Below are 16,421 nucleotides of genomic sequence, written 5' to 3'. Positions count from 1 at the left end.
CTTAAATTGTCACTTCATAAATGTGCAGATACCCTGTGTGTACAACACACTTCTACTGTGAACTGTATGTTCATTGGTTTGTTTACTGTTGAGAAAACAATGTTGCACATTCAGATGGGACAAGATGAACAAAACAAAGCTGCACTTCCATATCATCACCAGAGCGGTCGCTGTAACCTCCAGCACACACCCAGAGTCTCCTCTTCTCCTGCTCTCCTCTGCTTCTGTACGTCACACAGGAAGGAAGAAGCCAGTCAGTAGGACTACAGTGAACGGTGTTAGCATTTAGCCTGCTGGCTAACCCTCCTTCCTCTGTGTTTATATATATATGTCTGTTATTGGTACTATTCTACATGTGTGTCAGGCATCATGTGGTTCATATATCTGCTGAGCTGGCTGTCTCTGGTCGTCCAGATAAGCTTCGTCACGCTGGCAATAGGTGAGTGGCATGTAAACAATGCTAATGCTGCTAAGCTAGTCATATACCTAAGTCTACACAGTGTGTGTGTGACTGTGTGTGTATGACTGTGTGCGTGTGCGCGTGTGTATGTGTGCGCGCGTGCGTTCCCTTTACGTCCTCATCGATCGATCATGATCGATATTATTTGTCGACAATATCGTGTTTCACTTTCAGCCTGTCTGTAACTGTAACACATATGATGTAACCAAATGGACCCGTAATGTGTTTACACTCTCACAGTTAATACAGTACAGTGTCTGACTGTCTGTCCTACTCATTCATTATGATATGACATTTATACTGAGCACACGCACGCACACACGCACGCGCGCGCAGGTAAACAACAGTGAGTCACGTCACTCGTGTGGCCACGTATCCATTCCAAACTCAATGTGCACACTAGACAGACAGACAGCAGGTTATGCTAATAATCTAATATACATTCATGATATACCGGTATATCTGTAAGTGTCTTCTAATAAGGCCTTTTTAATGTAGTAGCTTCAATGTGCAGATTATTATTGTTCATAATATTGGATTGTTTTAGACAGATGATGATGATATGGTTCATTGTCTACCTGTTGCATTATGTTGATTGATTTTGTGGTGTATTTTCACACACAACTAACCCAGTAAACTCACTAAACTAGAGAGAAATGAACTCCCTAGACTAAATAGCAAACTGTAGTCAACACATCAGATGATCGGATGAAGAACAGGCAGAGAGAGATGTGAAATGGCGGTCCCATCAGAGTAGTATTTATTTCAGGTGTACAAATACAACAGAGCTTCCCGCAGCCATGCCGGCCCACGGGAGCAACAGACTGACCACCTCAGCGGCCAGCCTGCTAAGACTAATAACTTTCACATTGACAACATGAGATATATAGTACTTTTGCATAGACAGAGTTGCATTTCTAGGTGTGGTTACAGATACTAATGTTGTCTCCCACACGGCCTCAAAGGCTACCCCCTGCAGGTAGCCTGCATGGGAACCTCTGAAGTGATTGCTAGACGAGACATGTTTATCAACCTCTAACCAAATTAGCACAGTGACCAAAATGTATAGTGTAATTATTGACATAGAATATTGCAGATATGGCTTATGGACTATATTTACGAGACCACAATGTGAATACTTTTTTTCTCTGCAGTTTGCAGGAAAGTACAGTTCAATACAAGGTCTGCTAAGAGGATTTGAAAACCACCTTTGTACTCAATTCATCAGAACATTAAATGACATGGATAGAGATTAAAATAGGGTGCAGGGAGTGGACAACCCTCAACCGCCTGAGGACAGGTGTGGGACGTTTTGGTGCAGCAATGCAGAAATGGGGTCTCACAGACAGAGCCCACTGCGAATGTGGGGACCCATTACAGACTGGAACACGTGCTGACCAGCTGCCCCATATACCGGCCATCAAATGGTGATCGTGGGTTAATTGACCTAGACAATGACACACTGGACTGGCTTGCTGCAACAGAACTGAAGGTCTAAGGACATACGACAGAAGAAGGGTGCATTTTGCATCCCAAAACGCTGTTTATAGTTATGTGATGCAATACAACGACCTCTGCATCCACGGGATGCACTATTGTACAGTAAAAATAATACATATAGTCAAATTCGGGCGTCTAACGAGCGCTCCGCCGGGGCCGTGACCGACCCCGGCGGGGCCTGTCCGAGGACCTCACTAAGCCATCCAATCGGTAGTAGCGACGGGCGGTTAGTTACATCATATAAACCGACTCTGAAAAAGTCTTTGAACCCCTAATTGCTTCCTATGAGCAGGTTGGTGCCTTGCATGGTTTCCCCGTCATCGGTGTATGAATGTGTGTGTGAATGTGAATGTAATGCACAATCTATGTAAAGTGCTTTGGATAAAAGTGCTATATAAATGCACCGTTTACCATTTATTTGAGAGCAGTTTTGAAGGAGAATCGGGATTCACATTCTTTTACGACTTTCTATGTTTTGGTTTACCGTAAATCTCTCTGGATTAAGTGCGTCTGATAAATGCCTACATTGTAATGCAATTGTATTATTCATTATTTTAATATTGTATAGTGTAACCAGAGGCTATAGGTACATACTGGACGGACCACAGACTTATTATTAAAATATACAATCTTTATTGGAAAATGCAATATATAAAATATAGACTTTATTACGAGCAATTTATACCAAAGTTAACAATAAAAGTAGAGACATATTAAATCATACAAGAACATTAGCTTTCCCTATTACCAATAAAACCTACAGCTTAATTCAGTATGGCTAAAGCAGTGACCACTCGTGACTCGTGATCACATCTGTACAGGAAATGGAAATGAACACAATGAATATACACCATGCACCCGTTACCATACAAAATGAATACATATAGCTGGGCTATCAATATATCAACTAAGGACTCACCAAAGACAAACTGCTACAGCTGAGCACACGTAAATTAATACATCGATGTGGGTTCTCAACCAGCATGTTCCTCACTAGAAACAACCACATTTAAATTACCTTTTAGTTACATTTGGATTAATCATACACATCTCGAAAATACAAATAAACGCATCAACGCTAAAGAGAGAGAGCGAACTTACACTTTAATTCACGACCACACTACCCTCAGCGTGGGCGACGCCCCAAACGAATTACAATGGCCAGTGGCGTGCACAGATAGACACACGTATTATTTTTTATTTTTTTTGTACAGTGTACACAGTACAGTTATGTGGACCATGGTGACATTGATCAATTCTTGATAAAAAGCTTCTAATATATTATTTAGGCCCCAAAATCTATAAATCTCACACTATTAAGGCAACCGGCCGGTTCCACGCGCTGCACAAGTTGCCCTTTTTTTCACTTGAGCACCTGCCCCTCTAAATGTCTGTGCACGCCACTGACTGGCACTCATTGCATCCCTCTGTGGAAACCATGACACGTTGCCTTCATTACTTAACAAATTACGATACAAACATTACACACACACAGTGCAAATAACCGGAACAACAGCAATACCTTTTCAACGCGAGTTGCTAACTCCCTGCCTCCTCTCCTTTCCTCGTCGGAACGGACTATCGTTCCTACGGGATACCGATTCAGTTTGGTTAACTAAACATACTGCATGTCAAACTTAGCGATCACAGAAGCAAGCTCTCTTTTAGGCTAAGGCTACTCACCCAAACACTTTAGCATCGAAGCCCTGCTCGCAACTCTCTCTCTCGTTGCGAGTAACACGGCTTGCTGCAGCCTGCTCACAGAAATGTTTGGTCTCGCTCTCCTCTGGTGCCACTGAAGTTTGAGTGCACACTATTATTATTATTAGTAGCAGCAGCAGTAGTAGGTTAATTTGTTTTTATGGAAACAACAAGGTCCTTTAGTTAACAAAAATATAACTTTTGAGATTGTTCAAGTTTAACCAAATGGACCTGTGAGGGGATGTGAAGTACATTATGTGTGAGGGGACCGACTAAAATATGTTTAGAAAGAAATGTTGGCGAAAGGGCCTTTATGTGTGGCGTTTGCATGTTCTCCCCGTGTCCCCTAGGGTAGGTACCCTCACAAAAACATGCAGTAATCCTGGTCTCTAAACTGCTGGGGTGGAGGGGAAAGGAACTCGTTGGAATAACGTGTTCCTTCCACACGCTGCGTCCAACCAGGGAAACTCCCCCCTGTCAGGTGTAAGGGAGCAACTTGGACACTCATGCATGAAGGAAGTCCGTTGCTCTCCCCAGGTTGGCGGAGGGTGTGTAGAGCCCAGGATCACATTCGATAATTGACACAGGGGTGACATCGTTTTGAATATTTAACTTTAAAAGAAACATCCTCTCTCTTGCACTTGACCATGAATGGTGATCACCCTCCCCTGTGCCCAGGTTGGCACCTGTGTGCCTAAAGGTAGTCGTTCAGACCTGGATATATATATATTTGTTTCCAGTCACTTCAATCTCTTCACTTTGGTCATGCATGTCAGCGCTGGTTAACAAAAAATGTTTTCCTTCACTCCAGCTCACTATCTTGAGCAAGTGAGATCTGTAGCTCTCTTCCCCCTCCCTCGAGTGGTGGATTATATTATTTGATTATTGATATAATATTGATATAACCGATATAGGAAGTAAACAGTGATTTAACTTTGACAGTGTCACCACATGGACCTTTATGGATCCATTTGGTTTCATTTTATGCTCAAGAGTCTACACAATTAGAGAATGTAGAATAATTATTATATTTGATCAACGTTTGCCTGTTATCTTTACTAATGTAGCAACATCAATACAGCATGGAATTGTGGGCAAAATCTTATCCAACGACAACAAAATGTTCTTTAGTTTTGGGTCTGAGAGGCTAAATTTCATGAAATGGTGGTCCGTGGCTCAAATGCAGAATAAATTAGAAAAAGTGCCCCTCGGGGCACAGGTCTCCACCAGGGCAGGTCAGGTTGTGGCCTCCTTGTGGCCCTATAATAGGCCAATGTGAAAAGGGTGACATTTCTTCTTGGATGGCAATTGGATGATTTGAGGCATTTTGTTCCAAAAATGTCTTTTGCAAAAATAACTGGCCAATAACTGGCCAATGTGAAAAGGATGGGATATATTCCTCTGCCTAGTAGGAACGTCTGTGAAAGATTTCACGTAAATTGCACGCTTCGTTCATGATTTGAGGCAAACTTTGAAAGCCAATGTTAGCCAATTGGGATGGAATCTGAAATATCAGACAGATCCGTCTTTAACACATGACTATAGAGATAGTGTGTAACGATTTGTGGGATTTTTGGGCAGAATCTGGAGGAGTAATATAAAAAAAATGTTTTTCAAAAGTCGACCACCTGGTGGTGCTATAACAGGCCGTTCTGGAAAATTTGGGGCAGAGGTTCATTGTTGTCATCCAGGGAGTGTGTGTGCAAAATTTGGCATCGACCGGGTTAACGATGCCGGAGATTAGCTGGTAACAGACGGACGGACAGACGGACACATGCACGTACACACGCACACACACGGACGGAGTGCAAAACATACTCTCTCCCCATGCCTTCGGCCTGGTGGAGACAATAATGGACCCTGATATGAAAACCACTGACGTAAATTCATCTGTTGAAAATCTACTAGCCTTTGCTAAGCTTGTATATGTGCATTTAAAAAAAAAATGTCACCATTCATTTTTTTGTATATCTAAGCTTTGACAGAGGAGACGTGTGTGTGTGTGTGTGTGTGTGTGTGTGTGTGTGTGTGTGTGTGTGTGTGTGTGTGTGTGTGTGTGTGTGTGTGTGTGTGTGTGTGTGTGTGTGTGTGTGTGTGTGTGTGTGTGTGTGTGTGTGTGTGTGTGTGTGTGTGTGTGTGTGTGTGTGTGTGTGTGTGTGTGTGTGCGCTTATATTACATAATAATGTTGTTTAATTAGCAGGTCACAGAGAGTTCAGTGTACACAGTACATGGATCATAAAAGGCATCATCGTAGCTCTTAGGGCTATTCAGTGAAAACACACAAAGAACAATATACCAGATGTATTGCAAGCATGTAGCTTTAAATAGATAACCGATTTAGACCTGTTGTAACTTGTAAGTGTAACCTATACGTTGTTATACCTTTCAATCAGGGAGCTACCTCTGTCTGACGTGTCTCATTAGTTGTTGCTATACATGTAGCAAAATCTTTTTTATTTTATTTTTTGAATAATGGGTTTAGCTGCAGAAGCTGTGGTGCTTAAACTTTAAGGAATGCACTGTTGCATTTTCCTCAACTTCTGTGTAGCAACAAAAAAATAATCAATCAACGATCAACACATGTCGATAAATGGCCTTGACGCGTCGACTAGCAAAACACTAAAGGCTTATTCATTTTCGGTGGTGAGGTGAACATGTTTGTGTGTGTTTCTGTTGCGTGCTTTGTGGTGAATGAATGTGGTGAGTCAATGAAGTACAATACTTTATAGACGAACAAGTGCTACAGAGACTTTATTCTTTTTCAGTTTTTAATCCAGATCATGGATTGAACAATGGAGTCCCAAATGTCTACAAACCATTTATTTTTGACAATGATTCACTTTAATTGAGCCATGCTGCAGTGCATTATAAATACTTAATTTAGCTCACTGAGTGCACCACAAAGTACTTAACTTATATTTTACTTTATTTTGGTGCTATTATATTTACTTTATTTACTGTTCTGCATACTTTGCACTGTTGTTTGCAAAAACCTTTGCAGATTTGGTATTGTGGTTGATTTCTTTCAGATACATTTCTACATGAATATAACCACATTTTAACCATGAAAAAATGAAATGGGAGTTAAATGCTGCAATTTGTAAAAATGACAAAATATGACTCGCTGAAGACTCATCGAATGTCCCTGGGACTCATCTAAAAGACCGCCCCTGCACTCATTAGATTGAAAACCTATTTACATCACTGCACTGTGGACTATAGTCGCGGTGATGCAGCTCCCTATTCGAACCCACTGTGGACTAGTCGCGGTGACGCGGCTCCCCTCGGGCTTGTGAGTCGTGCGGGTGAAGGAGGTGAAAAGTTCAGGGCAGTGCTCGCTGGAGGCCTCTCTGCCCTTCCTCCTGAGTCTCTCAGTGTCTCTGTGACAGCTGTCAGTCACCTTGTCTGTCTGTCTGTCCTCCCACGGTTTTGACCTCTCCAACCACGCTACCTGGAATAACCTCCGCTCCTCTCATCAGTGGTTTTCAACCCTTTTCATAGCAATAAGGTCCATTATTTATTCGGGCATTTGAGCCACGGGACCACCAGTTGATGACGGTTGATGACATTTAGCCCACTACCTAGGAAGCTCAAGGAAAGAACAGGAATATCTGACCAATAAAACTCGACAATGTTTGCTACTAAAACTAATATAGGACTAGAGCAAACATTTCCTTTACGTTGAAGCAGGAGCAGTGTCTGGGAAATGTGCCCTGTGACAACCTTTTAAAACTCACTAGGGGAATTGAGATTGAATCTGGATTTGTAGGTCATTCCAAGACCAGGGCTCGGAAGAACACAAGCCCCCCTCCCCCCCCCCCCCCCCCCCCCCCGCCTCAGATTTGATTGTGGGGACGACATAGCATTTGATCCGAGATCAGAGTACTGTCTATCTGTTTAAATGTGTTGTTTATGGTTTTATGTTTCAGCTGCTGGTCTGTACTATCTGGCTGAACTGATAGAAGAATACACAGTGGCCACCAGTAGAATCATAAAGTACATGATATTGGTGAGTATGTGACTCTACTCTTAACTACTGTATCATCAAGTACATGATATTAGGGCTGTCACGATTACACATTTAAGTTGACAATTAATTGCCAAACTAATAATTGCGATTAACAATTCAATTGTGATATTTGCATTGACCATTGGGTATGTTACAATTTGTATTTCTGTTTGCCTTTTAGGCTTCGTAATCACAAATTGGAACAGGGCAGATATGACATAACTTAAATATAAAACCAATAAAGTGTCAAAATTGCAGAAATTGTAGAAACAGTTGATCTACATACAAGCTTACAACATGTGCTTACAACAGTGTACTAGATCTAGTACACTGTTAAATCATCAGAAGCTGTCATGGCTGTTTAGGAACATTTGTTCAAATAAAAAACCAAAATGCTTATATAAAAATATTCATTATACCAGTGATAGACACAGACATAATACTAGACATGTTGCAATTGGTCGATTTACAGTGCCTAAGCCAAGAACTGATGCAATGAAGAATACAGTCATGTACAGGGCAATGACTTTCTGGAACTCTCTACCAGTAAGCATCACAGAAATTAAGGGTAAAAGGCACTTTAAGAAAAGACTGAAGGATTTTCTTATATATATGGCAAAATTGTAATTCTGTTTATGTCAATATACCAGTTAATGTAATCTAGAGTGAATGCACTAACCGTAGTTATGCTTTAATGTATTTTTTTGTTTTGTTTTTTTGTTTTCTTTCTTTTCTTTTGTGATATCTGTAATGTTGTAATGTTTTTTTGTATGTATATTATTTTGTGAGGACCCCAGGAAGAATGGCAACAGCTAATGGGGATCCTAAATAAACTAAACATAGGAGACCTTTGCTATGTTTCACCAGTTTCAACTGAAACGGGCCTCCACCCTCAGGGGGGCGGTCAGTCGTCTGACTGACCGCCAGACGACATTCAACCCCCCACCACTATGTGTCAATAAGCCTGTATCAACAGAATAATTATGTCATAGGTATATATGGGGGCCTCATTTGGTCATGAAACGGGCCTCCAGATTCCTAAGGCCACCCCTGATCATGTGTAACATGTGCGGTTTTCCAGCACGGAAGGTTGGGGCCAGGCCAGGCCCCCGGGGTTAAATGGTGTATATGTTGTATAGTTTTCTACAGGTGTTCTGTATATTAATGGTGTATATATTGTCTTTAGTTTTCTACAGGTGTTCTGTATATTAATGGTGTATATATTGTCTTTAGTTTTCTACAGGTGTTCTGTATATTAATGGTGTATATATTGTCTTTAGTTTTCTACAGGTGTTCTGTATATTAATGGTGTATATATTGTCTTTAGTTTTCTACAGGTGTTCTGTATATTAATGGTGTATATATTGTCTTTAGTTTTCTACAGGTGTTCTGTATATTAATGGTGTATATATTGTCTTTAGTTTTCTACAGGTGTTCTGTATATTAATGGTGTATATAATGTGTCTTTAGTTTTCTACAGGTGTTCTGTATATTAATGGTGTATATATTGTCTTTAGTTTTCTACAGGTGTTCTGTATATTAATGGTGTATATATTGTCTTTAGTTTTCTGTTCTGTATATTAATGGTGTATATAATGTGTCTTTAGTTTTCTACAGGTGTTCTGTATATTAATGGTGTATATATTGTCTGTAGTTTTCTACAGGGGTTCTATCAGGCCTCTACCTGTTTGAAAGCTTCCCAGCCTTCATGGTGGGAGTGGGGCTGTTCACCAACCTGGTGTACTTTGGTCTGCTGCAGACCTTCCCTTACATCCTGCTCAGCTCGCCCAACTTCATCCTCTCCTGTGGTAAGAACTAACTAACTTACTAACTAACTTAATAACTAGTTAACGTATTTATTAACCAAACTATCCTGTCCTGTGGTAAGAATGTGAAACTAGCTTCATCCTGTCCTGTGGTAAGAATCCAGCTACACTAATCCAAGATAATGGCCATGGAGTTAAGTAAAACAGTTTTTTTGTCGTTGATAGTATCAAGTGAAGAGAGACAGGAAAGAGGGAGAGGGAGAAGGGGAGAGACATGCAGCAAAGGTCGTTATGAACAGGAACACGCTGTCAGGCCAAAGTCTATATGTGGCATGTCGCCTGTACCACTTGGCCAGCGGGCGCCCCAGAACTGGTGGTATTGAGTAGGGGTGTCAAAAAAATTCGATTCGAATTAGAATCGTGATTCAAAATCGATTCATAATTTCCAAAAATCTTTTCTTTCTTTTTTTCCCCTTTTTTTTCTGGTTACAGTTACAGGAGTTTTCACTACATGGTGTTTGTGATATGAAATGTAAGCTTACCCTAATCACAGTAAACATGTCTTCAGTCATTTTCAAGTTACTGTAGTATAGTCACTTCAGTTGGCTGGAGTAGATTGTGATGAAATCCTATGTATTGAATCGAGAATCATTTTGAATAGAGAATCGTTTTGAATCTGAAAAAAAAAATGCTTTTGAATTATAAAGAAAAAACGTTTTTGGATTGAGAATTGAGTTGAATCGAATCGTGACCCCAAGAATCGGAATCGAATTGAATCGTGGGACACCCAAAGATTCACAGCCCTAGTATTGAGGCTTGTTTGTTTGTGTGTGCCTCGACGGAGCGGGGCGGTGGAGCATCTGCCATCTGCGTGCCAATGTTGGTGTGCCTGTCTGGGCCCAAGTATCAGTGCCGAACTTTTGACCCCGTCCCGCCCTGTCTCACAGCACACGCAAACTCAAATGACTCGACACTTCACACAACAATTGCTAAGCACTCTGCCAAGGATTAACTCACAAACAAACTTAAGTGGGAAAAAGCAGCACTCCAAAATAAAAGATGCAAGACTGGCTCAGATGCAATTTCCTCATGTTTATCTGAGAACGCTGATGCGTTTTGGCAAACAGCCTTCTTCAGAGCAGGCTAAAAAGAACTCTGCCAACAATGTGTGTGTGTGTGTGTGTGTGTGTGTGTGTGTGTGTGTGTGTGTGTGTGTGTGTGTGTGTGTGTGTGTGTGTGTGTGTGTGTGTGTGTGTGTGTGTGTGTGTGTGTGTGTGTGTGTGTGTGTGTGTGTGTGTGTGTGTGTGTGTGTGTGTGTGTGTGTGTGTGTGTGTGTGTGTGTGTGTGTGTGTGTGTGTGTGTGTGTGTGTGTGTGTCGTCCTCAGTGCTGGTGGTGGCGAATCATTACATGGCCTTCCAGTACTTTGCAGAAGAATATTATCCATTCTCAGAGGTAAGATAGTAAGCCAAGAGGTCTCTGGTTACCGGGTATTTTATAATGGCTGTGCTGAGAGGCGGAGTGTCCAGCCAATCAGCATCAAATATTGGGACTAACCATTTTAGAATGAAACCTTTGAGGCCTATACATACGCAAGTTTTTAGGTGATAAGGTGACCACCAAAACGGTGGTTAGTAAAAACAGAGATGTGTTTTAATGAGCGGTGAGTCTCTTATCACCGCGGCTCCGTGTCGTCATGTTGTAGTTTTAGTAAAAACAGATGTTTGGGTGAGTCTCTTATCACTGCGGCTCAGTGATGTCATGTTGTAGTTTTAGTAAAAACAGAGAGATGTGAGCGGTGAGTCACTTATCACCGCGGCTCAGTGACGTCATGTAGTTTTTAGTAAAAACAGAGAGATGTGTTTGGGTGAGTCTCTTATCACTGCGACTCAGTGTCGTCATGTTGTAGTTTTAGTAAAAACAGAGAGATGTGTTTGGGTGAGTCTCTTATCACCACGGCTCAGTGACGTCATGTTGTAGTTTTAGTAAAAACAGAGAGATGTGTTTGGGTGAGTCTCTTATCACTGCGACTCAGGGATGTCATGTTGTAGTTTTAGTAAAAACAGAGAGATGTGTTTGGGTGAGCGGTGAGTCCCTTATCACCGCGGCTCAGTGACGTCATGTTGTAGTTTTCGGTGGTCACCTTATCGCCTAAAACTGGAGTATGAATAGACCATTAGTCCTAATGCACCTGTCACCAACCTTTCGAGGTGTGCATTGGGCTGTTTCTAAAAAGTAATAGCCAATTTACATCTATAGTCAAAAAGGTCACGATGCAACGCATTGTAACTTTACGATCTATTGTCAACCAAGTCCTTGGTTGTATTGTCTTCCTGTTTACAGGTTTTGTTGTGCAGTCATTAACCCACTCGTTCTTGCAGGTGTTGGCATACTTCACCATCTGCCTGTGGATCATTCCCTTCTCCTTCTTCGTGTCGCTCTCGGCTGGAGAAAACGTGCTTCCGTCCACCGTCCAGCAAGGAGGTGAGCGTCTGGCTGCCGTCAAGTTCACTGGAAGACTGGATACTTAACGTCAAGTCACCCTAGAGCTAGCCATAGCAGACGCTAACAAGAACTTAACGTCAAGTCACCCTAGAGCTAGCCATAGCAGACGCTAACAAGAACTTAACGTCAAGGCACCCTAGAGCTAGCCATAGCCGACGCTAACAAGAACTTAACGTCAAGGCACCCTAGAGCTAGCCATAGCCGACGCTAACAAGAACTTGACGTCAAGTCACACAAAGTCTGCCCAGTGCCTCCCCAGTGTTCGCCAAGTGCCTTCCCAGTGTCTGCCCAGTGTCTGCCCAGTGCCTCCCCAGTGTCTGCCCAGTGTCTCCCCAAAAAATGCTTTTGAATTTAAAAAAAAACGTTTTTGGATTGAGAATTGAGTTGAATCGAAAAAATTGATTTTGAATCGAATCGTGACCCCAAGAATCGGAATCGAATTGAATCGTGGGACACCCAAAGATTCACAGACCTAGTATTGAGGCTTGTTTGTTTGTGTGTGCCTCGACAGAGCGGGGCGGTGGAGCATCTGCCATCTGCGTGCCATAGTGGTGTGCCGGTCTGGGCCCAGTGTCTCCCCAGTGTCTCCCCAGTGTCTGCCCAGTGTCCCCATAGCAATACAAGAGCAATAATCCAAATTAATCTTAATTAATTAATCTAGGCCGCGCGCCAGAAGGTCCCCCCGTGCCCAGCACCATGCCAAAGCTTTTTCCTGCAGGAAACACTGCTTTTGGGAAGAAGATATATATGAACCCAAATACTTGTATTCATCAACCTGTTTCAGAGGGGTGTTGTTAAGTGTTTTTATAATGTGGTTATTGTTGGATTTGCATATATTTACATAATGCATAATGCATACATTTATCCTGATATATTTAGAAATCATCTAAGCATATATAGCTTGCTGCTTGGCAGAAATGGAAATAATAAATTAGAAAAATGCTCTAAATATATTTTAAAATATATTTGAACGGAAATGACAAGCAGATTTCGGGAGGTGTAGTTCCAGACTATATGTAGCATTCGGAGATTGTGGAATAGTTGTCTGGCTACGTGAGACTATAGTAGCAGCACTAACAAACAGCACTAACGTGCGCTGTTCCCGGTGTCTTCTCTTCCAGATGACGTGGTGTCAAATTACTTCACAAAGGGCAAGCGGGGGAAGCGGTCCGGCATCCTACTGGTCTTTTCCTTCCTCAAGGAGGCGGTGCTTCCCAGCCGACAGAAAATGTACTGAGGAGGAAGGGAAGGGGCCAGCGGACACAGGGTGCATCGTGGGAGATGGAGTCCGTCAGTGAGTGAGGGAACAACGGAGGTACTGCCAGACTATTGTTGACTTCAATTCTGGACGGGAACTTAAAAAAAAGACAAACAAACAAAGAAATGACAAAGAAACAACAGGAAGTGGAAACGGAAGGAGGGCACATTTCGGGGACGGACCAACAAAACGGACCTTCCTGTTTTTCTTTTCTTTATTCTTTTCTTTTTCTTAATTTTATTTTTTTTGGGGAGGGGACGAGATAGTTTACGCCGGACATGTTTTGTCTGCTTCTTATCTACGTTTAGACAACAATGCCAACAGTATCGTGGAGACCCCCCTCTGTCTACCCAGCCAGGCTCCGTCGGACTGCTCTTTTCTATGCTTTTTGGTATTATGAGTTTGTGGCTGGATTGCGGTTGGAGTCGACCGCATTAATTCCCCGGGCGTCCCTGTTTTGGGCTTTTCCATGTAGACAAAAAGTCGGCGAAAATACACAATCTACGAGCTCAGAATTTGTGACGTTATAGATCGGATTTTTCTTTCTTGCCATTTTGCCATTATTCTCCCCCCCATCCTTACGACATTATTTATTAGGAACCAGGTGGATTCTTCCCTGTGACTTTAAAGGGCCTTTCAAACGGGAAGCGAGGAAAGCAGGCGTTGTTGCCTGGATCATAGTTCATTGAAAATGAACTATAGGCGCGTTATATCGCTTCACGTTTGAAGGGCCCTTTAGGCATCAATCTGTATGAACGAGGCACAACATATAGGAATAAAATAACAGAGAATGCAGAACATTTGCAGACACATCTTTTGGATCGTTCTCCTGGTGTACAAATGAAGACCTTAGAGGATAAATCCCTTTTGTACAGTTAAGCGTAGCTACCAACCAAATGCTAACACCACCATCCACACTGCCAGCGATGCGAGCGAGCCAACGATGAATCTCATTAGAATGCATGTTCTTCAATGAGACTGTCCTGACGTACCGCGAGCACGTTGTCCAATGTCCACCCCTCCTATATTCGCTCGCAGAGTCTCTGTCTGAACGAGGTTTCGCGGGCCCCAAACGCTTTTATTGGTTTGAGATCTACACACTACAATGTATTACTTGCGAAAGCAGAGCGTGCAAGTACTGCGATCTATATACGCTACTATTTATTGGTTACTTGATTGGTTCAAGCTACGTCTCAACGCGATCACAGTTGAGATCTATACGCTACTATTTAATTGGTTATTTGATTGGTTCAAGCTACGTCGCAACACAATGGACGACGCTCCATATCGGGACAATCTTTCCCGTGATATCTCCGTCGCCCGCTCGTCCCTTGCCTGTGCAGATGGCGTGTAGGACCTGAGGCCTATTCTACAAAAAAAACCTTCTAAATTCGTAGTTCTCACACTTTAGAAAAAATGTTCCAAGAATAGTAGATGTGCAAGCTTATCTGCATATCTGCTATTTTTGAATACCCAACATATAAAATCAAAGAATGACGGGATGGGTTAATGCAAACAGCTGCAGGGCCACCATGACGTGCCCAGATGCCCAAGGGGTGCCCACTTGACCTGTATCTACTCTGTTCGTCTCAACAGGCCACAGTGACAACTCATTCAGTGGACTTGTGTCATAAACTTATAAATAAATGGCCGCTATGCACACGCCCATAGAAGGCAGTCGACAAAAAGAACTTGCGTGTTTTCAGATGATATAAACGGAGCATATAAAAACAGATCTCACAGATCTCTGGAGGTGTCAGCGCGGGGTCCCCCAGGGGGTCCTTGGGGGGGGTTTCCAGGGGGTCCACAGCGTAAGTGATCCATAGTTATTATAGGAGCTGAAATGGACCCTTTGACGGTTATCTGAGACACTCGGAGTGTCTTAACACACTAACACTTAACAACAGGATTTTACGGTATAGAGTGTGGGGGTCCTTGGGAGATTAAAACATGGTGTTTAAATGGGGGTCCGTGTGCTGATACATATCAAACTGGGGGGTATTTTCATGTGACTGCAAAAAGGGGGCTCATATCTCCATTGAGTATTTTTTACATCATCACTAATCAAAACAATCGCTGTTCGTTAATACCGTTCTTTATTGGGACTATTTTTAATAACTGGGTAATTTTGTATGTTATTTTTATCATTATTTTGGTGGAGACCCATGAATGATGTATGAGATGGATCCTGTGCAATGATTGGTTTGTACCGCTACTTGTCGGGTGTTGTGTGCATAGAAAATTAGATGCCTCATTGGCCGCTGCAGTTCGTTGGAGCGATGTGTGTTGAAGGAGTGGCAGAAGAATTTACACTGGGGAAGGAAGTACGCCGGAAGTGTGGAAGGCACGTTACGTCACGCTGCCACTCAAGTGATTACTGGCCAATCACAGCGCATCTTTTCCGGGACTTACAGACTTCTGCGACTTACAGACCCGAACATGCGCTCTGTGACGCACGCTCATGCTTCGCAAGAAATCTCGGGAATGTTTTGCCCTCCCTTGAGCACATACGCTCCACAGCCGGAAAGGGCGTCTACGTTTATATGTCTATGGTTGTGTGTGTGTGTGTGTGTGTGTGTGTGTGTGTGTGTGTGTAGGGGGGGTGGCAGTGGTTCTCAAAGTGGTGTCCGGGGACCCCCAGGGGTCCTTGGGAGGGGGTTCCAGGGGTCCCCAGAAATGTTTTTTTAATACAGCATCAAAATCAGCTCAACCACCTGCACCCTATGTGTATTGGCTCTTTGAAAACAGCTGATCTACAAGCTCACGTTCAACGCTCAGCGTTCAACGATGTTGTGAGCTTGTAGATTATTTTCAAAATAGACACAACACAATCTTGCATTGCATTGGCTCAGAATCCTTTCAGATGGTGTTTCGTAGCCACTCGAAGGAAGTCGGGGGTCCTTGACAAGTTTGAGAACCGCAGTTTTTTTGGGGTGAGTGATTTAATGATAAACCATTAAAGGTCTCATAGAGGCGGTTTCTACCATATAAGGTCGTCTGTAGAGGCGGTCTCTACCATATAAGGTCGTCTGTAGAGGCGGTCTCGACCATATAAGGTCGTCTGTAGAGGCGGTCTCTACCATATAAGGTCATCTGCAGAGGCGGTCTCTCTACCAATCAGTGGCTGTGGTTTAATTGTAGGTCCGTGTGCACACATCTGTACAGATCAATAAAGAGCTGCAGAACATCACATGGTGTTTATTTTAATTAGATCACATGGTGT

General features: G+C 42.6%; 1 protein-coding gene across 1 annotated transcript; it reads left to right on the top strand.

Moving 5' to 3' along the window:
• Positions 1 to 225: 225 nt before the first annotated feature.
• Positions 226 to 16,388, top strand: LOC306914020 (protein TEX261). The gene is made up of 6 exons (XM_079490892.1): positions 226 to 439; positions 7,592 to 7,671; positions 9,326 to 9,479; positions 10,823 to 10,890; positions 11,817 to 11,919; positions 13,062 to 16,388. Exons 1-6 carry the CDS (start codon positions 370 to 372, stop codon positions 13,175 to 13,177), a joined length of 591 nt encoding a protein of 196 aa, XP_079347018.1. The 5' UTR covers positions 226 to 369; the 3' UTR covers positions 13,178 to 16,388.
• The last annotated feature ends 33 nt before the right edge of the window (positions 16,389 to 16,421 follow it).

Source organism: Electrona antarctica (assembly GCF_951216825.1).
Source record: "Electrona antarctica genome assembly, chromosome: 21".
Lineage (NCBI taxonomy): Eukaryota > Metazoa > Chordata > Actinopteri > Myctophiformes > Myctophidae > Electrona > Electrona antarctica.
This window is presented reverse-complemented; position numbering and strand designations above follow the sequence as displayed.